This window comes from Cyphomyrmex costatus, unplaced genomic scaffold (genome assembly GCF_001594065.2).
Source record: "Cyphomyrmex costatus isolate MS0001 unplaced genomic scaffold, Ccosl1.0 scaffold216, whole genome shotgun sequence".
In the NCBI taxonomy this organism is placed as follows: domain Eukaryota; kingdom Metazoa; phylum Arthropoda; class Insecta; order Hymenoptera; family Formicidae; genus Cyphomyrmex; species Cyphomyrmex costatus.
Window position 1 is genome coordinate 67,257 of NW_017276214.1, and position 24,583 is coordinate 91,839.

At 33.1% G+C, this 24,583-nt stretch overlaps 2 protein-coding genes across 7 annotated transcripts in view; one reads left to right on the forward strand and one right to left on the reverse strand.

Moving 5' to 3' along the window:
• Positions 1-509: 509 nt before the first annotated feature.
• On the forward strand, positions 510-8,921 carry rump (heterogeneous nuclear ribonucleoprotein rumpelstiltskin). Of its 4 annotated transcripts, none has more exons than XM_018539594.1 (9): positions 510-726; positions 2,528-2,897; positions 3,256-3,555; positions 3,629-3,875; positions 3,956-4,132; positions 4,210-4,655; positions 4,990-5,125; positions 5,319-5,404; positions 8,043-8,921. In XM_018539594.1, the coding sequence occupies exons 1-8, from the start codon at positions 707-709 to the stop codon at positions 5,372-5,374; spliced, it is 1,752 nt and encodes a 583-aa protein (XP_018395096.1). In that variant the 5' UTR covers positions 510-706; the 3' UTR covers positions 5,375-5,404; positions 8,043-8,921. The 4 variants fall into 4 exon arrangements, with proteins under 4 accessions (XP_018395096.1, XP_018395093.1, XP_018395095.1 ...); XM_018539591.1 differs by lacking the exon at positions 8,043-8,921 and adding an exon at positions 5,469-6,774; XM_018539593.1 differs by lacking the exon at positions 8,043-8,921 and adding an exon at positions 5,504-6,774.
• The window catches only part of LOC108773690 (protein fem-1 homolog CG6966), a 36,990-nt gene continuing 19,198 nt past the window's right edge, over positions 6,792-24,583 (reverse strand). The window contains exons 2-9 of one of the 3 annotated variants that reach the window (XM_018539589.1): positions 15,300-15,459; positions 14,760-14,960; positions 12,744-12,995; positions 12,475-12,631; positions 11,192-11,630; positions 10,754-10,966; positions 10,225-10,666; positions 6,792-7,151 (exon numbers count right to left, since the gene is read on the reverse strand). In XM_018539589.1, coding sequence (XP_018395091.1) covers positions 10,262-10,666; positions 10,754-10,966; positions 11,192-11,630; positions 12,475-12,631; positions 12,744-12,995; positions 14,760-14,960; positions 15,300-15,459 — 1,827 coding nt within the window. In that variant the 3' untranslated portion in view covers positions 6,792-7,151; positions 10,225-10,261. Of the gene's footprint in view, positions 7,152-9,780; positions 10,667-10,753; positions 10,967-11,191; positions 11,631-12,474; positions 12,632-12,743; positions 12,996-14,759; positions 14,961-15,299; positions 15,460-23,616; positions 23,677-24,583 lie in introns of those variants that run through there. The other 2 variants (XM_018539590.1, XM_018539588.1) reach the window with 2 other exon arrangements.

A 24,583-nucleotide genomic window follows, 5' to 3' on the forward strand; every position in this document is an offset into this window, starting at 1 on the left:
ACAAACGAATGCAATAATGATTTTACCAATATTCGCATTTAAGGTGCCAACTTCACAAAGCAGCTCTGTAATGTTGAAATCTCTAAATGCGAATTAATTGCCGGGATCATATATATGTATATATAACTTATTTAAAATATAAACACGCGCGATATATTTTAACATATTTGTAAAAAAAATGGGTGTAATATATATCTTTAATGTTAATACTTTTAAGCTTAATAATAAACATCACGCGCATGGAAGTAAGCATACATATATGTAGTTGCAGGGAGGAATATTTATTCTGATCCACATTTTATGTAGCGCGAATACGATTATACGAACCGCGAATATCTACTTACCATCAGTCTTGAAAAGTATATGCGTTATCCTCAGAATAGTGGATCTGGCATGTAGTTCACATCCACTTTTGCAGTGGGCAGTAGTGCGCGGCAGTATTTTGTGGTTACAGGTTTTAGGTCGTTATATCCTCTCTCAGGTTTCTCTCTGACATTGCCGAACGCACCTATTGCAAGAACACGATATTTCACGACATTGACAAGCGTAGTGAAATCCGGGTGTAGCAATACTCCGTGCTCGCACTTCCGGTGACGGCCATTTTATATGACGCTCGGTGTACACTTGGATTGGATATATCCAATATATCATTTAACGGTTTGTTCGTAAGATTGCGTGTCCGAAATTGAGCGAGAACCGGCTTCTTATGATGATAAAGACAGAAGAGTAAGTATAACGTCCCATGCGACTTTCTATGGATTAATCACGAGGGTCATAGTTAACCGTCCATTTAACTATTGGACTATCGCGGAGTCATCGTGGCATGCAACGCGATACGCTCGGCGACACGATGCGATGCGACCTTGTGATTCCGATCTCTGCGATGATTGTAATGATGAAAGCAAAAGCATATTTCGATAAATACCGTTCGATATTTTTCAGCGTGGCAATTGTGCAAGCGTGTGACTAAACGAAAATTTCATCCTAGTTCTTAACCTTTCGTTCATATATGCTCTTATCGTCGGGACACTACCATTGTTTCTGATATCTCTCTCATATGTATGATTTATCTCCTTTTCCTTACGTTTATAATGTAAGATGATAAAAGTCTATATAATATGTAGTTTTTATACTTAAAGATCGTGTAACTGAATCTTGTGGCCACTAATGATTTTATCAAAACGAAGAAGGAGAGATATATACATTTATGTATATACACACGCACACACACACACATATGCATACATATATACACACACTATCTCATTCTAACTTTATCTTACTGTCTCTAATACTCTATAATGAATGCTTTTGGTGACATAAGTGTAGGTCTATCTTTGTTATTCATTAAATTTCAAGAGTAAATAACAATGTACAATGTGATGTTTGTGTCAATAAATAGAAAACACTTAATATTATGAGGTAGTATAAATTAAAGTGAGATAGTATGTATATGAAAGAACTATATATACTTTTCTTCCTTACAACCCTGTTTTCACAGTGTATAATTATCTAGACTGTGTTCCACTTAATGCTCACAATACTTATGGAATTATTTCATCCTTGTTTATCAAATGTTGAACAAGGACAAACAATGCTCGTTGAGTGTTGAGAGTGCTAAACAGCACATAGTCTTGACTTAAAAGTTACCAAAAATTAATGAATTTTATTGATAAATTTGTTGATAACCTTTAATCTTTAGGTAACCACAATGTGAAAACAATCCATAAGATTGTGACAAAATCATTTGTGGCTAGATTCTCTATTACCTCTATATTTTTGGGTCCAGTTCTATCAATGTAAGATTAATTTTAATCTTTGTTAGATTTACTCATTATTTTTCTCCTAATTCTGAGAATTAGAAAAGATAAACAGTAAGTTAAACACATTGATGGAATCAAGCCTTATTCCCATTTTTACTAATATAGTTTAATTTAATTTTGATTCCACTAACTCTTCATCTATAATTACAATTTATATTACACTAACAAGAATAAATTTATTAAAAATATAACCTATTTCAGTCAAAGTGGATTTTAGTACTTAAATATTTTAGAGTATGAATTTATATATGGATTTAATTCTGCAAACTGCGCGCCGAAATTCTTTCCAGTCTTGAAACGTAATTGTGAACAAAATGGAAAAGGATTTCCAGCGTGCGATTTGTAAAATTGAGTATAGAAATTCATTTTAAAATATTTATAAAGTATTAAATAAGATCCACTTTGACCGAAAATAAGTTTATTTCTTTTATGTCCATTTCTATCAATGTAGATTAATCTCAGTTTAACTTACTTTTCATCCTTCTCTAATTCTTAGAAAAAATGAAAAACTAATCAATTAATTTTTTTGTTTTTATTAATATAGTTTAATTATAATCTGGATTCACAACTAACTCCTCATCTTTTTCTAGTTCTAAGAATTACTGAGATTAAAATTAATCTACATTGGTAAAAATAGAAATTAATATATTGTTATAATATTTTAATTCTCTATGTATTACATTATTTTGCACATGTAATTACAGTAATCAGGCACAGAACAATGACGACAGAGATAGAAGCAGAGAGCGCGACCGTAATCGAAGGTCGGACAGACCAAATCGCATAAACTCGGCCAGTCGCGATCGCAGCAGGGACAGAAATGATCGTAGCAGGAAGGCTTCTGAACGGCGAATTTATGTTTCTAACATTCCTTATGATTTTCGTTGGCAAGATCTTAAAGATTTGTTCAGAACCGAGGTTGGTAAGGTAGCGCATGTGGAGCTTTTTACGGATGAGAATGATAAGCCTAGAGGATGCGGGATAGTGGAGTTTGAAGATTCAGACTCGGTGAAGATAGCAGTGGAAAAGATGCATCGATACGACATTAAAGGGAGGAAGCTTGTTGTTAAAGAAGTAAGTAAAAATTTTCTGTTTTCGTGCAATATTTTAGATAATTTTAATAGATCTTATTTAAGGATGTGTAGTTTCACAAGAAGTGTTGAAAATTTATATTTTTCATATGAAAATAAATATACATATATCTACAGATAAAACAATTCAATATTTATATTCAGCAATACAATTTTAAATAAAAGATTTATATTTTTTAAACTAAAGTATTACTTTAATACTTTCAAATACATCATAGAAAAATCCAATTTCTTCATAATTTTTTTATTTTGTTAAAAAATATAAAAATATAATGTATAAAACTTAACTAAAGATTATATTAATATTATTGTAACTTTGATAAATTTTATCTAATTTATAGGATTTTGATGTAGAACGTGACAAATATGGCCGTTTAGCGACAGGTCGTAACAATGATAGAAATCGTGACGACAGATTCAGAGATCCTCCAAGACCGCAAGGTGGTGGGAGACAAAATATGTCTGCACCTAGCGGTGGCGGAGGTGGTGGTGGCGGAGGTGGCGGCGGCGGCGGTGGTGGCGGTGGTGGCGGTGGCGGAGGTGGAGACAATAAATTTGGAAACACTTACGGTCTTAGTACGCAATTTTTAGAATCTTTAGGCATCAATGGTCCTTTGGTCACAAGAGTCTTCGTCGCTAACGTTAGTTTAACACGCTTATATTTAAAAAAAGTATGAATCATCGGAGAATTACACAATCTATTTATTTATTTAGTTGGACTATAAAGTTGACGAAAAGAAGCTACTTGAAGTTTTTAAATTAGCTGGAAAAGTATTGCATGTTGAATTAGGGAAAGACAAGGATGGTAAATCAAGGGGTTTTGGAGTCGTTGAATATGATCATCCGGTAGAATCGGTACAAGCCATTTCAATGCTTCATAATCAACAGTTGTATGACAGGCGTATGACCGTTCGACTCGACAGAGCTAATGAACCTGACATGCCACCTAAATTACCTGAAGGTACTTACATTATTTATCAGTTCGTGATGATACACTTGCTTGATACACTTTTTATAAATCGAATTTACTTTGTAAATCAGGATTGAAAGGCATCGGCATGGGACTTGGAGCTGGTGGTAACAGACTGTTAGACGTTGCTAGAAATATTCCTAATGTGCAGGCAAACAATCCCCCAGTGGTAAATCCCATTTCAGCGCCTGTCTTAGCTGCGGGCGCTTTTGGCGCCGGTTTAAACAACGTTGTTCCTGCGCAATTAGGTGAGCGTATGCCTGTTACATGAACTTCTTGTAAATCAATTAAAATCGTTAAATAAATGAGATCTTATCTGTTCTAGCATCGGCATTGTCAAATACAAATGCAGCAGCCCTTCAAGCTAGCCTTGCCGGTGCCGGTTTAGGTGCTAATCTCACCACTAGTTCATTGCTGAATTCTTCATTGACAAATGAATTAGCATCGAACTTGAATAACTTTGGCGGTGGAGTCGGTAGCTTAAGTGGTCTTCAGGCTTCTTTAGCTGGTGGGCAAGGAAACAATACGTTCACACCACGTGGACTATCTAAATTAGATAACGATATTGGATTTGGTGGTAACAATGCCTTTGGTGGTTCAAATTTCGGTGGAGGCGGTAGAGATTTTGATGGAGGGTTTAACAGAGGGGACAGTGACCGTGTCTCTGGTGGTGGCGGTGGGTTTTCTGGGAACCAAGGCCAAAGTGGTGGCGGTAACCGACAGAATTCCAACGGTTCAAGACAGATGTCAGATACTATAGTTATAACCAACGTATGTACTTTTGTTCCATTATTATTATTATTATTATTATTATTATTACATTTTCTATTATTATTTTCCTGAAATATTTGAACCGCAAAAAAAGAATCTATTCTTGGGATTTAAAAAAAAAAGGTTTTTTTTAAATGGTGTTCTTTTCACTTTAATCCGTTTTTAAAAGACTCCATATGATATAATATACAATATAGAACAATTACATGATAATAATTTTTTAAAAGACGTTCAGTTACAGAATAATAAAATTTTAAGTAACTATATAAATATCAAAATGTTATTACTGAAATTTGATAGTTTAATATTTAATTATAATATTTTTATGTTGCAGCTACCTCCAAACACTACGTGGCAGATACTGCGTGATAAATGTCAGGACGCTGGAGAGGTAAAATTCGCGGAAATGAGAGGTGCCGATGTGGGCATGGTACGATTCGCATCTGAATGGGATGCCGAGCGTGCTGTGAGTATCCTTTTGAAAGCGAAACAAACATTTCAACATTTGTTAGAAAAAATAATTAATTTTTTTCCTTTTTTCTTTAAATTAGTAACTACGAGATATGTAATAAAGAAAAAAAATTACAATTATTCATCTATTTGTTAATTTTATCGTAAAAAATTATGTTGTACAATTGAGTTTTCCTTAATTATCACAATTAGCTATGATGAATCGATCGCGTTTTGAAGGCAGGACAATTGAAGTGCGCCTCTACTAAGAACAAAAGGATAGCCTCGAGGGATTCAAGGTAACGTCGATAGAAAAGATTATATTATCATAATTCGATGCTTAATCATAACTTATTGACGCAGCGTGAGGAAGCTGGGTGTTTATGTGTCGTCTGCAGGATTCCACTTCTAATGACAATACTTGATTCATCCTAGTTATCTGCCAGAACTTAGGACAATGAGTAAGAAGTGTCTGTCTTTGGAAGATCAGCAAGTCGTGTTTGTATGATGGCTACTCAACGTTGAAACAGTTATAACCACTGATTGACGTACACTCTCCACACCCTCTCTCTTTCTCTTATCCCCTTTCAACTTTTCAATTCTGTATTGTTTATCACTAGACTATCGTTCCTTTTTATAATGGAAGTCTACTAATTGTTCACTTCTTATATCAGTTTTTTTTTTTTTTCTAGCGATCGTGACTATAGTTTAGTTGTTTTTAGGCTTAGGTTTCATGATGATCTATTGTAAGTCAGTAGGATTCTTTTCAGTGTGTGTAGGTTATTCACTATTTACAGGTTAATTACAGTAATTAGCGATTCTGTAGTTTGTAAGTCTGTACTTCTTAATTATCGAATTAATGACGAGAGATCGATGGATTCTCCATCATTCCGATCTAACGTGATGCTCTGCTCATTCGCAGCTGAATCCATTAAGGGATAGAGATTAATCTTTCGTTCATGAAAATACATTTTTTAACGTTGTAAAATTATTCGAGGAAATTAGATTTCCGGCTTGCGAATTATCGAGGGATACACTCGTTTAAAATCTTACTTTATGCAGATCGTGGATATTATCGTGCTGGATATTCTTGTCACATGTTCGCACTTATGCGTAAGAAAAACACGTGTGATGTTTTGACAGGGGACAGCGCTTTATCGCCACAATTTTTACGCGATCACATCATTTATTATTATTAATTTTCTTTTAATTTACCGTACTATATATACACTATTTTGCATCTTTGTAAGAATGATTTACGATGATGAAACGTACGAGAAAAATTTGTGTAGTCTTTTTTGGAAAATCCCCTCTCAGTTTACTCAAACTTGCTTCAATATTTCGGCGAACGTACATCGGACGATCTAGATTCGGCATAAATTCTGCGTTTTATGCACCGTAGTATGTTTACCAAAAAGTAAATCGAGCCTCACGTGACATTGAATAGCGTCTTAATCTTTTCTGTTTCTCCCATGGAAATGTACGCAGACATTGAATCCGGTACGATGGATGAATTGCATTTGATATCACCGAAATATTTTTTGGTAAACATAACTCTCCTCTCGCCATGTAGATCTCGAGGAACATTCTATTGTATAACACTCTTGTATAACCACCAATCTCATAACAGTGATTGAATAAAATCCAAATTCATTTTGGCTATAAAAAACTATGCTGGTCGTTGTGTTTTATTTCTGTGCTGTTGTGTGAAATTTTTATTATTTTTTTAAGCGATCACTCTTGTTGGTTCGGATGGATCTTGTCAAGTGAGTTTTAGTATGCGATGCAACGCGTTTAAATGGTACGATTAGCCATAACAGTCCTGTAAACACGTTGCATTTAAGCAGAATACGAGTCCATTCGTTTATTGATACGTCTTAAAATACAGATCACTCCTCAGATTATCTTCCGTACAATTGGGACGTCAGTATCTGCGCAATGGGGAGGAAGGTGCTCGTTCAAGCTCTCAGGTGAGATACTTTTTCAGATGATTTTCTTCCCTGATTTTCCGAAGACGATTCCGAGAAGAGAGACGATTGATGATATCTGGCCCCGAGAAAGAGAGAGATTAGTATAATTACTTTTTCTGTCATTAATAGCGAGAATTTAAAAGCTCATAATGTCTATCTATGCGTGGTGCTGTTACGAAGTGTATTCTTCATCTCCAATAATTTTTAGCGATACTTTTACTGTCGATGAAATTGAACTCGCATCGATGGACTTTTTATGGAAATGTGACCGAGAAAGGAATAGTTAACACGAGGTTTTTGTCATCTTTAACATGGTGTAGTCGATTTCGTATATAGAACTGTGAATGAAGGACGGCGAAATCTTCTATGCGCGCCAATAATTTTGTATTTATTTCGAAGTACTCACTTTGTACAATCTCCGTCGATTTGTCGTATACGGAACTTTGCGGTTTTTTTCTAGAAATTTATCAATACATTTTAATGGTAAGCGTTCATCGACGTTTCACCTGCGATCGGCGATATAAAACATGCGCACGTTAGCGCATTCTTAGCGATTGATCCTCCCTTTCGTTCAATGCTTGATTAAATTCTTACAAGTTGAAGAAGACGTAATATTATCCTTTTTTTTTTTTGTTATTGACATTACGTCAGGATTCTGATACATGATATAAAAGTTGTCGTTACTGTTATTTATATTATTCCTCGAGAATCGATGCTCGTGTCTTTTCGCATTAACAGTTCCGTCGATTTTAGGGGCCAAGAAGCGTTTACTCTTTTATCATTGACATATTTAAGCGATTTGTACAGTGCAAACCGTTCAATATCTCTTGTTACGTGAAAACGGAAAGCATTTTTCTCTTCTCGCGAGACAAAATAAAATTATATAGTATATGTATAAATTATCATATAAAGAATATTTTTATTACACTGGGGCACAGATACAATGGATATTGTTGATTATTTTCAGATCACGATCGAGAAAACTTCTGTTCCAAAATGTGACAATGACAGGTAAGTTTTAATAACTGACAATCACTTTACGCATATGTTTTTCTTCCAGGGAAACTATTACGTGTGACGTTTGTGGCTGCGTTCCATAATTCACTGTGAGTACAGAAAATCTATAGTATACTTAACGTGAACTATAAATTTTCAGTACTCGTGAGTAACGGAACACAACTTAAATCTTGCGAATTGGTCGCGCAAAATAAAAAAGAATGAATCGTTAAATCAGATACTTTCAATTACAACTGTATTTCTTCATTTACCTATACATTATAAAATAGTTTTCGGTATGCAAGGGATAAGTGTAAGGGATTATTATCTTTGTGGAAAATCGCGTAACGCGACGTCCTATAACATGACTGATGCAGTTAATAGTTCGGACGCACGTAAATGTGTCAGTAACGGGATCATCGGTTCAAACAAAACATATAAAACGTATATAAAATTGCACAATAACGGTAAATATGGGTACGTAATTCGTACGTGTAAATTAGTCTTAATGGTACAAACAGTACTGCGACAATCGTGTTTACGTTTAGCGCAAAGAGTGCACTGTTCAACAGCTCTCAAAAGAAAAAGGCACCTTAAACATCACACGTCCGTTTATATGTATTGTATATATTTATATATAATTATGTAGTGACGCGTGGTTTTCTCTGTAGACTGTATACATGGATTATCACATTTCAAATAAAGGTATGAATGCGCAGAATTTTATAACTTGTGCGAATAATATATATATAGAATCATCCAATCACTGTTACTCTCGATGGAATATTAATAATTAGCAAATTCTGAAGTAACTTATGTGGTGTATTCGAAACGTGTTAAAATAAGAAACAAACGCAACATACTACAATTTTATGTTTCACATTTTATTCATATATTTAAGAGAACATAATTTTATACATGCAAAAAATGTTGAAAAAAAAATTGTAGTATGCTAAATATAGAATTGTATCATTCACATTGTTCACAGTGTCAGAAAACTTTTATTACAAATATCTATTCTCTTTATTTGTTTATACAGCAAGGTAAAAAGTCACTTTTCTAAGATAACACACTTGAATTTAACGTACATTTATGTTATCTAACATTCAACTATTATGTATATATATATATATATATATATATATATATAATATGGCTTGCGCGGGGTTTATGTATAAGGGAGAGGCCTAATTAGCCAAGTTCGCAATAATAAGATCACAATATCTGCATTATCACCTTGTTACAATACCAATATTGTTATCATCTAACTTACTCATCAAAATTGAAAAACCTCTCTCGTATCATCACACATTGATACTAAAGAGATCTATTAAAATATATTACTAATTTATTAATAGTTTTTTAATAGTCAGTCTAACGAAAATAATGGCAAGTAAGGATTTAAAAATGCTGATAAATCAATTTTACTTTGATGAAAATATTAATATCTCCAATCAATTTTAAAATAAAGGTTGATTAAATAATTTAATATATATCTAAGGCATAATAAAAATTATCAACTGAAATAATAATTGTTCCAGGTTCTCATTAAATTTTTTAATCTTTTTAAAATTCTTTTTATGAAAATAGATATTTTATCAATTACCATAATCGTATTAAAAAATATATATGTATATACATAAATAAAGTTATATTATTGCACTTTATTGAATATAACATTTTTAATTGCGAAATCTACAATTGCCGCTTTAAAAGACGCATATATTTGGAGTTTTCTGTTAGTAAATTAATTACGAAGCATAAAAAGAAAGTTGAATGAAAAACTAAATGAAAAAAGGTATTCTTTGTTTGCGAAAATCTTATTGCGAAACATGTTTTATGTATATTACGAGAGAAGCTATCAAAAGATCTTCTTGGGATCACGTGTGCTTCGTATTATATCATCAGTCAGAAGACTTGTGCTTCTCGGGGACAATCTTTTTATCTCTGTTCTAGTTTGGATTATATACAAGATATCTCAAAATCGTCCTCATTAAAAAAAAATTCAGAAATAAGAACGATTTTGAAATTCTGTATAATAAAGTGAATATCGAAATGCTAGAATGAATGAATTATGAATTCAAGTTATATAACGCCCAAATTATCACCATTGTTTTCCAATTTCGTCACATTTTTTCGATTAAAGTGTTTACCATGGCATTTCACTGGTGGTGTCTCATTACAGCATTACTAGTGCATCTCAACGAAAGTGCGAAGGTGTGCGGGCACTCTGCTGATGTTCTGCGTCTTTTTAACCACTCGCGCGGCCAAACAGGCGAGTGTGGTGTATTTTAGAGGACAAATCGAATCGTAAAGCTCTTTATTAGGCAATAGCATCTGGAACGTCTTGCCGTCGTTGTTTATCGCGTCGAGATGCGCGCCGGCGTTGAGCAGGTCGATCGACAGAATCGGTCGCCAAGGCTGCAATAGCGCGGTAAGATGCAAAGCCGTGTTGCCGTCGTTATCCCTGGCAGCCACATTTGCACCTACTTTCAGCAGAGCTTTAGTCAAATGAGGAGATGGAAACTTGCACGTGGGATACCTGCCAACCAGCGCACCGTCCTCGCTATGAACTAAATGCAGCGCGTCGCGGCCCTGAAAAATACATTATAGGACCGAAAACATAGATATTTATTTTTAGTCTCATTTTTATTATTAACAATTATTTTAAGTGCCACTCACGTGTTTGCCTTTGGCATTTATTCGGATTAACTTGTAAAGCTCTTTGTGGAAGACATTGTATTCTTCGCTATCCTTTTCTCCAGTCTCGCGCGTTAATAGACACGCCAAATGCAGAGTAATAACAAGAACTCTGTTCAAGAATGTAAAATCACGTTCGCATGTTAGATCGCCCATTTTGTCCAGCATTTGCTTTCCTTTCGCTACTTCGTTAATCTAGAAACCATTTTTGCAATGTAAACAAATGAATGATGATATATATTAGGTCTGTTTTCTGTAGCTGAACTAGTGTACATTTTTAGAACTTAAAGTGAGATAGGTATATGTGGGTATATGTTTGATATTTATAGAAAGCGAGAAAGAAAGTTCTAGTTCAGTCTAGTGCAGGAACAGGAAACAGACCAATTGATTGAGGCAACAATGGTATTTTTTCGTACTTACGGCTTTTTCAAAAACTCTCATCAGATCTTCCCTTTTTACTGGTGGTACTCTACGACCCCTTGTCGTCTGTCTACCTTCCTCACCCACCATAAAGCTGAAGAGTTCGGTAAAACTGAATAGAGAGCTTTGTGTCATAGGATTTAGTGGTTCCAGCATGCTTTGCTGCATGTCGAGAGCGTAGTTCCACAATTCGATGCAGCGACGGAATTTACCCGCGTCCGCATAAACAGCTCCACGATATCTAATATAATAACTAGTGTCTGGATGAGCCGGTCCTAATATTCGTTCTCTAATCACCAGTGCCTGCATGCGCATTTCATCTGGGTCTGCTAACAAATCGTCCAAAGCTTCGGGTTCAATTACCTCTCGGGCGTAATCGTAAGCGGCTACAAGCGGCGGAGATTCAGGTTTTGCTATCACTGGTCCATCTCCCCGATATCTACGGGAAGAAATATATATTATTCAACACAGCGTAAACTTTCATTTTTAAAAATAAAAATTAGAATTATATATATTTTTTTTAATTCATAAAATAAAATGTTTCATATTTATGATATTAAAGAACGACTCTCAAATTTCGCTCATTTTGTGGTCTTAAAAATTTGAATTGCATTGTATGCCAAACGATATTAATTATAATAATGATTCCTTTTATCTCCTTATGAGGACCATAGGACGTCTTATAGGTCTCTTCCTCTTTTGTCCGAGGCCTATAATCGTTTCTCGAATCAGATTGTTTTTCGGATTTGTGAGTGATTGATCCACAGAATCCTACCTCAGTCAGATATTAGAGACAAATATCTACTGATATGTATCTACTGATGTATAGGATCTACAGTTTAACGCCGAATCCGAACGGCGCTGATGATCATAGATCTTTTGATCACCAGGTGGAGCCATTTTTTGGCTCATTAAACGCGAAAAATTGCGTTTGGGCGCACGTGGAATTGAACTCGGGTCTTCAGATCGCGAGTCAATCGCACCAAATGGTGAGCCACTCGACGCCATAAACGAAATATTAATTAGAACAGAAAAATTTTGTATGTTCAGCATTATTTGATTCCTTAAAATTACTTTTATGTTTATCTTAAAATTTTTTTGAGATTAATCGGAAAAAGTGGTTTTTGGGGTCATTCTTTGTTTCGTGTTCCGATCATATAAAATTATATAAAAAGTGTTCTAAAAAAAAAAAAAAAAAAAAAAAAAAAAAAAAAAAAAAAAAAAAAAAAAAAAAAAAAAAAGAAAAAAACGGATTAATAATCTGTTCACGTGTGAAAACATACCGCTCGTTCATGGCACTTTTCCAGAACTGCAGGGCGCCAATCATATCTCTCTTTTTATCCACGTATGTGGCTCCAAGCAACTCCAACGCGTCGATACGTTCTTTCCTGCTGAACAGCTGGGGAATGCCTATGAGATATTCGACGATATGCGTGTGACCTGGAAAAGAGGAAACGAAGAAACGTTCGGTCAGCGCTCGCATTTTTCCTCGAAGCTAAATAAACTGTCTTAGGGGAACCTTCGAGTGGTGCGTGGAACTTTCTGCTTTAACCTGTTACTGCTGCCGCGAGAAGTGGCGTCATCCCGTAAGAGTCTACGTCCATCTGGGCCCCGTGCTCGACAAGTATCTTCAGTATCTCCAAGGATCCACTTTCGGCGCAGTCGTGTAGTGCTGTATTACCCTTCACGGACTTGCGATTCGCATCTGCTTTCAGGGCGAGTAGGAACTTCGCTATTTTAACGTGACCCCGGTAGCAGGCGATCATTAGGCACGTGTGCCCGTGTCGATTCGCCATCTCTATATCTGTAACGGAGAAGACAAAGGTTAGTAAGAGTTTTGATGGAATTTTTAAATATTATAAAGTAACTTTTTCTCAGGATTGGGAAGTAACTCGTGATTCGTAACGAAGTTACAGTTACACACATTCTACAATAAGCCGTTAGTAATAAATTAAAAGTAGGGAGCAAATTGTAAGCCAATTAGTAGTGTATCATAAGGTAATAATAAGTCAGTAATTAGTGATAATATATCTATTATTATTTGCTTTGAAAACAACCATCTTTGAAATATTGTAACGTAATAATCTAATACCAATTAAATAGAATCAATTAAGAGAAACATATATATTTTTAATCAAAGCGGATCTTAGTGCTTAGATATTTCGTAATGAATTTATATAATATAAATTAAATTATTTACAATTTTAAAATGCTAGATAAACATCAAATTATTCATATCCTTCTAAGATGTTTATTAGCATCAAACATTATTATATTGCTTATCAATTTAATAATTTTATGTGATATTAGTTCTGCTTTAGTTCTGTTCATGAATGTGTTTCGAAATGTGAAGACCGAAAAAGATTTCGGTGCGGATTTATAGAATTGGATATGTGTATGTAAATGTACCTATATAAATCTATTCTGAAATATTTAAATACTAACATCTGCTTTTATTAAAAGTAGGTTCATTTCTCTTAATTAATTGATTCTCGTAGATCTAATACAAATTGTAATTGTTGGTCTAATACGATCTATTTTGGGTATAAGTTTTCTAAGATTTATGATTTATAATTCTGACTTACCACTAATATGACATGAGTGGTGACTAATGATTTATTGTAGAAAGCTCATTAATCAGTTTCTTATGATGTACGATTTACAACTTCGATAACGGCTTATTGTAGATAGCTCATTATTAGAATTACTTTTTTGCAAGTGGAACTTAATTTACATTTTTTTTGTAACTTGTAACTAATATAATATAGTGACCTTTATAATTATTTTATATATTTTAGACTTATTTGTCAATATAACGGGCTAATTAAAATGAAGTGCTCAGTGAACAATTAGTAATTATTTCTTAGATTGAACATATCTCTGATAAAATAATTACACTCTGTAAATATCTGCATTAAGAATTAAGATAGGGGACTTTGAGTGCCGATTTTTGTGAACGCGACTTAATATTGCTTCTACAATTTACATGATTTCAAGTATATATATCATCTTACATCTACTATACATAGATATAATGTATAATATAATCAATATTTACAATAAGTAAAATAATTTAGTAATATTAGAAATATATAAGATTTTTGTATTTAAAATAGCGACGCAAAAAATTACAAAAAATTAACAGAAAAATAACTGGAAAGTACTTGTAAGTAAATGAAAACGACTCGTTATTCTTTGAGCAAATGTAACTGTAACGTGTTACTGTTCAGAATCGGTATCTTATAACGGTAACTCGTAATTACTCATTTTTTAAGAGGAAAACCTGTAACTATAACTAGTTTTACAAAGTCACTTTCCCAATCCTATTTTTTTAATAGAAAAATCAATCCCTTGATTAATAAATATAATTTTTACAAAACTATATAAGTTTAAATTAAATTAATAAATAAGTTTAAATTAAATTTTTAAGTTGCAAAGCTTATTTTACTTGCATTACTTCGCACTTCCGCAAAGAAAAATAACAAAATTATACAAAATTTGAAAAAGAATTTTATCAATTTATATCTCTGAAAATAATTTTCAAATTTATATTTGTATCTTTCCTCACCTGCACCATGTTGCACTAAGAATTTGACGATATCGTAATGTCCGTCGAAACATGCAGCACGAAGAGGCGTAGAATTCGTCTTCGTGATTGAATTCACCTTGGCTCCTCGTCTCACAAGCAGTTTTACTAAGGACAAGTGGCCAGCGGCCGCCGCGCACCAGAGGGGTGGTGCACCCTCGATTGTTTCACCCTCAAAGACCACTGTTTTCAAAAAAATATTTTAGTAAAATTATAATACCACAGTGGAGGATCTATATATGTATATACTGGTTTCAATGTACAAAAACAGTAATGACGTAGACGTAATAATCATAAATAAAATCACATCAAGTACAATACATTGTACCAGCCTATGACGTACGAGACGTTTATTATAGCGGCCATGACTTTTAAGCTACCTGCACCGAGAATTCAATTTAAAAGAAAAAAAAGCACTAAAATACGTCTTTGTCAAGCGTCATTTTTTAAATGGGAAAACTATTTTCAATAATAAATGGATCATTAGCCCGAACAGAAGCCGTAAAAGAATTACAGTCTGACCTGATCCAGGCTGCTCCACGTCTGCCCCACATTTTTCAATGAGATATTCCGCCACATCGTAATGTCCGTTCCGACATGCCATGACTAAGGGTGTTGCGCCATGGGTCTTGGCACCGACTAGTTGTCCTACCTCATCCTTGCCTCGATGCTCCAGGAATACCTTTTGAGAAGAAAAAAGGAATTTTCACTCGATATGTTCAGGTTTTATCAAAATCATCGCAATTATAAATCCATGGAAATGGTTCAAGTTTCAAAATACTCGCTCATCGACTTACGTTCGATAAAACGGAACCCGTTTTGGACGGCTTAATGAGTTAGCGCGTGCGTAAACAGCACGGACGTGCCGTGCGATGTGTACAGACAGATATTTCAAAGTCGACTGGTTTAAGGTGTAAGCGAATTACTGGTGCGACACCTATACACCTATACACATTAAGGTTCGTCTGACGTATAAATAATAAATATTTAAATTTCAAAAATCGTTCCCCGTCTTATATCGTCCCATACTTCGAAATTTGTTTTTTCCTTGGTGACAATTTTTTCTGACTTTTCACAATTCCTTATTTTTCTCGCAAATTTCATTCAGCATTATTCTTGCATCTATCTTTCAATTATTCTATTCTGAATATTCGAAGATTTAGATTTCAATAAATAAGCATAAATTTTGCTTCGAATTCAATTCAAAGAAGTTTTCACTTTGAATTTCACAAGAGAGGAACTTGAAGGTTTGTCAAGATAAAACTAAAGACTGGAGATAAGACCAAGGGAGTTACTCGCGTCAACGTTCACTGTCGATTTGAACATCACGTGGCTATGGTACATATTTTATTATATTTGAACGCTCTAAGAGACTGGGTCCTTGCGTCACCGACAAGAAAACCTCTCGCAAATCCACGAAAACGTGCAACGCGAGATGACAAAAGTTTCAGCTTGTCCTTCGCAGTTATATGCGAAAACGAGTTTCTCTAAGAAGTGCGCGAAATTTCAAGTACTTATACTAAATTAAGTGTTAAACAGTGTTATGACAATGTTGACGGGACATTAACGATTTATTACATTTGACAATCAAATAATAATTTATGTCATCATTGCATCCGAGAGGATAACTCAGTCAAATAAAATTGAAAAATTATGTATATTATCAGAGGCAATCGGTCCATATTCTCTTCAAAATTGAAAGAATTTGTCGTTTTAAAAAATCACAATTCCTTTTTTACACGGCTTGTTCAAAGGTGTTAACGAATTATTAAGAAAACTTGATGATTATCTTCTTATCGTTATGCTCGGAATCAGAGCAGTCCACACGCGCACTCGCCTAGAAGAAGACTGAGCGCACGAACCGAATCTTCAACCCATTGCCTTCTGGAGAAATCATTCTCCGACCATCGTGGACGTGCGAGTCCCGTTAAACGAATAATCGGAGACATTGGGGTTCATCGTGACAAGCAAACTACTGCTTACGATGGGCCGCTGGGCAGCTACCAGGAGAAAGAGAGCCGATACTTTACAGCTTTTTGTTCTTTGCGCTTCTCTTTTTCTCGCATATTTCTCTCTCTTTAATGATCCCCCTTTCCGAAGAAAGGACCTACATACTTTTCGTGAAAGCCCTATATTGTTGAAAAAAAAGAAAAAAAGCAATAACTTCATATCGAAAAGGGACAAATAATTATTAATAATTATATATATTATTATGCATGAATTATATATAAAAAAGAAAAAATTAAATTTATGTATACTGAGAAAGAAAATATATTAAATTTTATTATTTTTAATTAAAAAAAAAATAAAATATTGTATTTAGATAAATGAAAAAAATGATAGTTCAGTCAAATGATTCTATTCAAAGAAATTATTATTGAAATTTAATAACTTTTTTCTTAGTGTATTAATTTTTAATAACAAATATATTTTTTATATATTAGATCTCGTTTTTCTTTGTTAATTTCAGTTTTATTTTTTTATACAGAATCTCGTATTTAATAAGTTTACAAAATCTGATACAAATTTCATCGTAATGCAATCGAGGAGTTCGATCTTTAAGATTAAAAAAGCCAGCTATTTTTACGTTTCTTATTCTCCTACTTCGGTTCACACCTACGGAAAGTCGGTGCCGTTATTTGTGTAACCGATTTAAATACTTTTTCGTAAGGCCGTTCATCCCGCTTTGACTCCCTACTTCCCCCTCATTGTTACATTCTCGTTCGGTTCCTCGATGAAATGTAGGTAATGAGGTCAGTCGATGCCGAAACGGCCTCACAAAAGATGAGATGTTTATCTTTTATATTCGGACCAAAAGAGTAGCGCGAATTGTAGGCATCTCGGCGATAATTTTCCACTTAAGAGAAACGCAACAGTTGCAGGAAATGGTTAAATGTATCTATAATGATGGACGATTAATAATAATGACAGTCATATTCGAAACGAAACCTTTTACTTCACTCTAAATTACGTAAAAGAAATCCAAAGTACAACAATAATACATCAATGAATAAAAAAAAAAAGAAAGAAAAGTTGCAACGTCGAAAGATCACGAGGTGCAATTGCGTAAAATCGCAGTGTTGAATTTTTTTTTGTAATGATAAAAGATTTTCGCAACTGTACCGGAATAAAGGTGTTACGTGTTATTTCAACACGCGGTAAGAATGAAAATTTGCTTTGATTAGCACCCGACGGATATTAAGACCCGAATAACAAATTGTTCCTACATAATGGCATTATTTTCATATATCTACGTATCATTTCCGGCGTTTGTCTTTTATAGGAAATAGGTCATTGTAACAGACTTTCCTTCGACTGTCTCTCAACGGGTCGGTAATCATACCGTTTTTTTTTTTTTTACGTTCGTCTAAAGAAGAGGGCATTTAAATGATTTTTAAGCTTTCTCTACGCGAACTCATATAATGCAGGAAAAATCGTGGAGAAATAGCGGCACTGTTCGTCAAGTTCATCGATTCATCAACTCTTTTATAGCCTAGTCATAAATTCAATGCTAAAAACAATTAATGCCAGTAGTAACCGCAGTTAAGTACCGTATGCTATGAGTTGTACGGTGTGTGTTTGTCTCAATGGCTGGGTGCAAATGTTGTGTTGTTGCAAGCGTGGAAGACACGTCCCACTTAAATTTCATGCTTGCCACTTCGTAAAGTTTAGTTTGTCTACGTCGCATTACGAAAAGTAGCACATGTCGTAAATAGTCACCCGTTCGTTCGCATTGTGTCAGCGCAATATTTTATTAAATTCGGCCGTATATCAAGAGTAAACACTGCCAATCTCCGCAATGCAAAAAGCGAAATAGGTGTGCAACTTCACGGTGCTTTAAACGCAGCGATATCGGCCAAAGGAAGTTTACGACAACCGATTGTATTTATTGTTTACGAGAGGAAGTGGGAATAGTAAAAGTATGAATGAACGGAATCAATGACAACGATCAACGCAGCCACGTAAACCGTTTATCCGTGATCATCTCCGTAGATTAACATTGCAGAATAATGTGATATAATAGTCATTAGCATATTAAATTACATAACGATTATTAATGCGTTTAATATGTTATGTATAAAGGAATATATTTTATGGATATTTTAGTATTAAAGTTTTAATTTATTATAAGTATTAAAGTAAATATGTTATATTATTTAAAAAAAGTCAAATAATTAGATAAATAAAAATCGCATTAAAATTATACAATTATATAATACAAATAAAATTATGTTGAAGTATAATTATATTTTATAATTTAATTCATGATATAGTTTGTAGTAAACACATACACACTTTCTACTTAGAAAGTTTATTGTCGTAAAACACGTTACGTTGTAAGGAGCCACGATCAATGTTTTCTCGGACAAAGGTAAGCGAGAGGCCAATGAAGCCACATTGAAATTCACCACGAAATATACAATTTACGTGGAAACACCGGAAAATCCTATCACGCCCGACCTCGACCGACTTGTTACCTACACGGTAATTACGGCATCACAATTGCACTTTAGTATTTTCGGAGCGACGGCAAAAAGTACCCAGCAACAATTATGATTACGGCATTGGAGCATGCGCGAACGTTGAAAATTACGCTCGCCCGTTTGTCCGGAGCAATTATGGCAATAATCGCTCCGGACATTGTTGCGCGGGCGAGCACCCATTGCCATAATCGTACCCGGAGACGGAAAGTGCATGTATCCGATCGATAATGTTTATAAGCTGCAGGCAACAGTAACAATTTAGGAAATAATCGATAATTCACTATTACATTACATTACATTAGGAAATTTGATTGAAAAAATAGATAATTTCACGATATAATATCTTTTTCTCTGCTTATTGGTATTTAAGATAATCACTCGATAAATCTCAATAATTATATACCGCGATATGGTATGTCTAGCCTTTGTCTGTGTTCATATTTTCTTCTATACCTCTGTCTATTTCACGTTCTGTTTGCTATGTTTTGCACTTTTTAGTCTTATTTTATGTTCTACATACCATATGTTCTATTCTAATATACGTTCCATTAATATTTATGTCTATCTTGCGTTTTGCTTATCATGCTTTACTTTCATTCCGTCCATTTCATATCTTTAATTTTCATATATAGATATATCATAGCAACAGCCTTGCCCCTTTTGCGTAAACATCTCTGTTATTATAGTCACGTGTATATATATTGCGTTCTATAAAATATCGACTTCATAGAAAGTTGTCGTTAGATCGAGCCAAGTACTAATCGATTAACTTCCCATTTCCGCGCAAAACTTGTTCCGGAAGTAGGAAACAAATAACCTGATTAATCGAAAATAAAATGCAATATCGATTAAGTTATTGACCTAACGCTAAATGTCACGTTATATTTCTATATTTATTAATATCTTTCTTTCGTTTTCTAAACTAAAAATAATTTTATATAATTCCGTATTATCATGCAAAAATGTGTAAGTAAAAAAAAAGGTTTTTTAAGTTTTGACAATTCTTTTTGGTCAAAATGAAAAAATTCCGAAATGTACAGATTATTGTATTATATAGTATTATATTAGATATGTAGACTACCTAAGTGAAATCGAAAGGTGTATTATTTATTATGAGGAAATATCAGGAGCGAAAAAAATTGTTCTCTATAGTATATAAAAAAAATAAATATAAAAGTTGTTAAGTAAGATTTAAATCCCGGGAATTAAGCAACAAAAACTAAATTGTTAGTTACTTTAATACATTTATACTGCACGAAAAAGGCAATTTTGAAATATAAGAAAATATAGCTAAATATACAAATTTATAAATAATTTTTTGCACCATTAAGATAATTATATACGAAAGAAATCAAGTATAATAAGCAATGCTGCAAACAATTTTGATACGTGTAACAACCATTCTTTCTTAATTTAGCATTCTTTATATCTCCTCAACATAATTTATTTATTTGACAATTGAATAAAATTATTTTCAGATTTATTTCTGTCTATTTTTAAATATATACTTCTGCAACAAAATCGTTCTTTCCGTGACTTATACTGAACGTTTGGTTCAAAGCTTTCATATTTTTGACTATAAAAAAAATTTGACATATATTTGACTATAAAAAAAATATTTATAAATTACCTAATTTTTATATTATACATAACACATAATTATGTTATAATATTGATATTAAATCTCCTTCTTTATAGTAATATAATAATTTTTACCATTATGAAATACGTACATACATTATTTACCAAATGTAACATATTATATATAACAAATGCAAGAAAAATATCGTTGGATAATCCATGCAGCATTATGGTCAAATCACTCAAAATTGGGTCGACATGGAACTTGTTAAACATATGTAATTTGATAAGCATTCATTTAAAACTAAAATTTGAAACTGAATTTGATTATTTTTTGTTGGACCTTTCATCGCTAATAAATCGGTCGAAAACCTTCTCCAATATTATAAGTGTTTAAGTATCAATACGACTTTGTTTAATTCCTAGAGTGTTTTGACATCTTATTGAACAACCGTATTCGACTCCATTTAAACAGCCCTTTAATAAGATATAGATATGTATTTATATCTTGAAGCATTTTTATTGTGATTGTAAAACAGTCAAAATTTAACATTCTCATTTGCATGACATAATAAAATTACTTATACGGAGGCTCCGTTAATATCACAAAGTAATGATCCCTGGAGGAACGAAGAGTATTGCGTACTTTATAATGTGACTCATCATTTCCAGCGATAAAAACAATGACAGTGACTTGAAATACTTTGTCACCTGGAAAAGATCATTAACCTACTCATGAACTCCATAGCGTGACAATTAAATGCATTAAAAGAAAAGCATAATAGCCGCAGCAGCGTCATTATCTATCTGCTTGTCTTACAATTAGTTAAACTTCCCACACTTCGTTTCTTTCTGCTTTTCATCCTTTCATAATTTAAATCTTAGATTCAAATACTTTTTTTAATTTCAAAAAGTACAAAAAATAATGTATTGTTCTTTTCTCAATACAATGTATATTCAATATTTAATGTATTGTTCTTTTTTCAATACAATGTAATTTTTATATTGGAATATAAAGTAGACAATTTGAATATAAAGGAAAAGGTGCTAATGAAATATCATGTATTGACAAATTAATTAAATTAATTTGCAATTCAAAAGAAAGAAATAAGATGCACAAGCAGAAGTGATTCCTGTTTCTTATTTTACTTGTATGAAATTCATAAGTGTTTGTTAGAATACAATTAGGTTCAATGCTTTATATGAAAAGTAATTCCGAGTGGTTGGCCCCCGAAAGACTGGAAAGAACGTATTTTTAAAACGGGTTTCGCTTTTAAAACTCGGTTCCGTGATTTGGAATTGATTGGATCGTTCTCAAACCAGTTGGCCGAGAGAGAATGGTGTTTCAGCATCCAATGCCGTTTCTCGTTAAGGACAATGAACTATTATTGCCGGACAAAAATATACTCCGAGTACGCGAACGAGCGCACCTTTCGTTTGTCCATTCTTTGCAGACGGAATTCTTTCTCTTCCAACTCGAAGAGGAAATTACTGCGCATCACCATCATCATGACTGGCGTTGCTGGACATTTCCAGCTGTTACCGGGCTTGCTACATCGTCGTTTTAGTAATAAAGAATCCGTCACTAGGGCGAACAAAGGTTGACCGCGAGTTCCAAGCGACTATAGAGCAACCTTGGCATTTCTCTCATGATTCATGGCCAACCGTTCTCACTGAAGTATATGATAATTTTAAGATATTCAACACGAATTTACTTATTGAATGACTACAGTCATGGTCGTTAAGCAACAGAAGTTATCGAGATACAAAAAAACGTTCATCAAGATATTTCGCAAGTGACAATTATAGATTTTACCTTGTAAACAAAAAAGTAATTTTCAACAAAGTTAGACATTTGTGATTTTATAGCTCAATAAATTATAATATTATATATATAACATATATATAAATATATGTATGTATATATCAGAAGTAGCAAGTTTTACGTAAAATGTATAAATCTTTTCAAATGTAGAGATGTGTAATCAAAAATTACCGTATTGATATCTCACTTTTATCAATAAATGCGCGCATATTTTATGTTACACATTCTATAGAATTCGAGAATGAATGCGAGCATTTATCGGTAAAAATGAAGTATGAATACGAGCATTTACCGATAAAAATGAATATGAACTTTAGTTTTATACTGATGTACAAATGTTTTATACCGATTTTCATGGCTATTATGTAAAGATTACCATGCCTGGCCAATATACGGCGTATCGAACGATTCCTAGCAAACAAGCTAACATATATTATTTATCGTTATTTTGACGTCAAAATGACAAGTAACGTCAGCTTGTTTAGTTAAAAAGCTTGTTTGAGTTTAAAAAAAAAAACAAATTAAATGTGTAGAATTTTTCAAACTTTTATCCCTTTATACAGCATTTTTTAAGTATAACCTGTTAGTATTTTTTCCAGATATTCATCCAACATTAACAACTCAACGAAATTATTTTTTGCGTTTCATTGTATCTTGTGATTCATTATTAATATTTTTACTGCGTACACCTTTTTTTATATTATATCTGAGGAGAGCTTAAACTTAAAGCCGAAACATGTAATGTATATTTTTGTTATATAGCTCTATTAAATTTTTATTTATTATTTAGTATTTATATTAATGTTTATTATAATTTAGTTTTCGAACGTTTCATACTCTTTGACTCTTATTGCCTTTAATATCACACAATTGTTACTTTTTAATATTTTTTGTTTCATTTTGATTAATTATAATTATAATACTTAGCAATTAATTGTATAAAACTTACCCGTGTAAATGATTCGGTGTGTTCCATGGCAATTAGATAATTATATGTGACGATTTCCTTTTAAATCACGTGACTTGGAAACTTGAGATTTAATGTGACGATTTACTTTTAAATTATGTGACTTGGAAATTTGAGATTTTTTAAAGAATAATAAATAAGATACGCGCGGAAAAGTGTATCTTCTTTGTTATTCTGTCATCTATCTGTTATTTCCTGTTGCACATATTGTTCGATTTCAATAAATCGCGTAGTATTCGCTATATAACAAAGATGTTGCAAAATTATTCATTATTACACAAAAAATTGAAACATTGATTTGGAATTCTCGATAGACAAACTAATCAGGAGACGCGCCAGTATCTCCGGCCATGTCCAAAAACTGTAAAAATTTATAAACTGCAAATGCTGTCCAGCTACGCGCAACGTCTGGCGACTATATTATTGTACAACGGAGTAAATATCTGAATTAAATTAAAAATCTAAATGAAAAAAGAAGATATACAATATGTAAAGTAATAAAAAAATTATTTTTAATTTTGCATTGTTATCGTAGAATCAGAAAATTAGAATTCCTGTCGTTCAAATAACTTTTTTAAAATGTTTTATTTTAATTTTTACTTAAGAAAAAAATCATATATTTTATGAAATATAATACAAATTAAAAAAAAAAATTTTAATTAATTTACGAATTGTTTGTGATCACTTGAGAAACCGATAAGAATCAAACCATTTAATCACTAAGCGAGAAGCAAGTCCGATTTATCTAGTTGGAAAGAAAGCAAAGACTATGAACAGTCCTGATGTGAACCCGAATTATTACTGACATGGGTTCCTCGATGTGAGTGAGGATCTAGCTCGATTCTATAAGGAAAAGAGTAGGGAAGTGAGAGAAGCTCGACTATAAGTGCGTAACATAGTGGTGGATCAGTGGTTTCGATGCCAGGAATGTATTGAGCTCGAGAAAGTA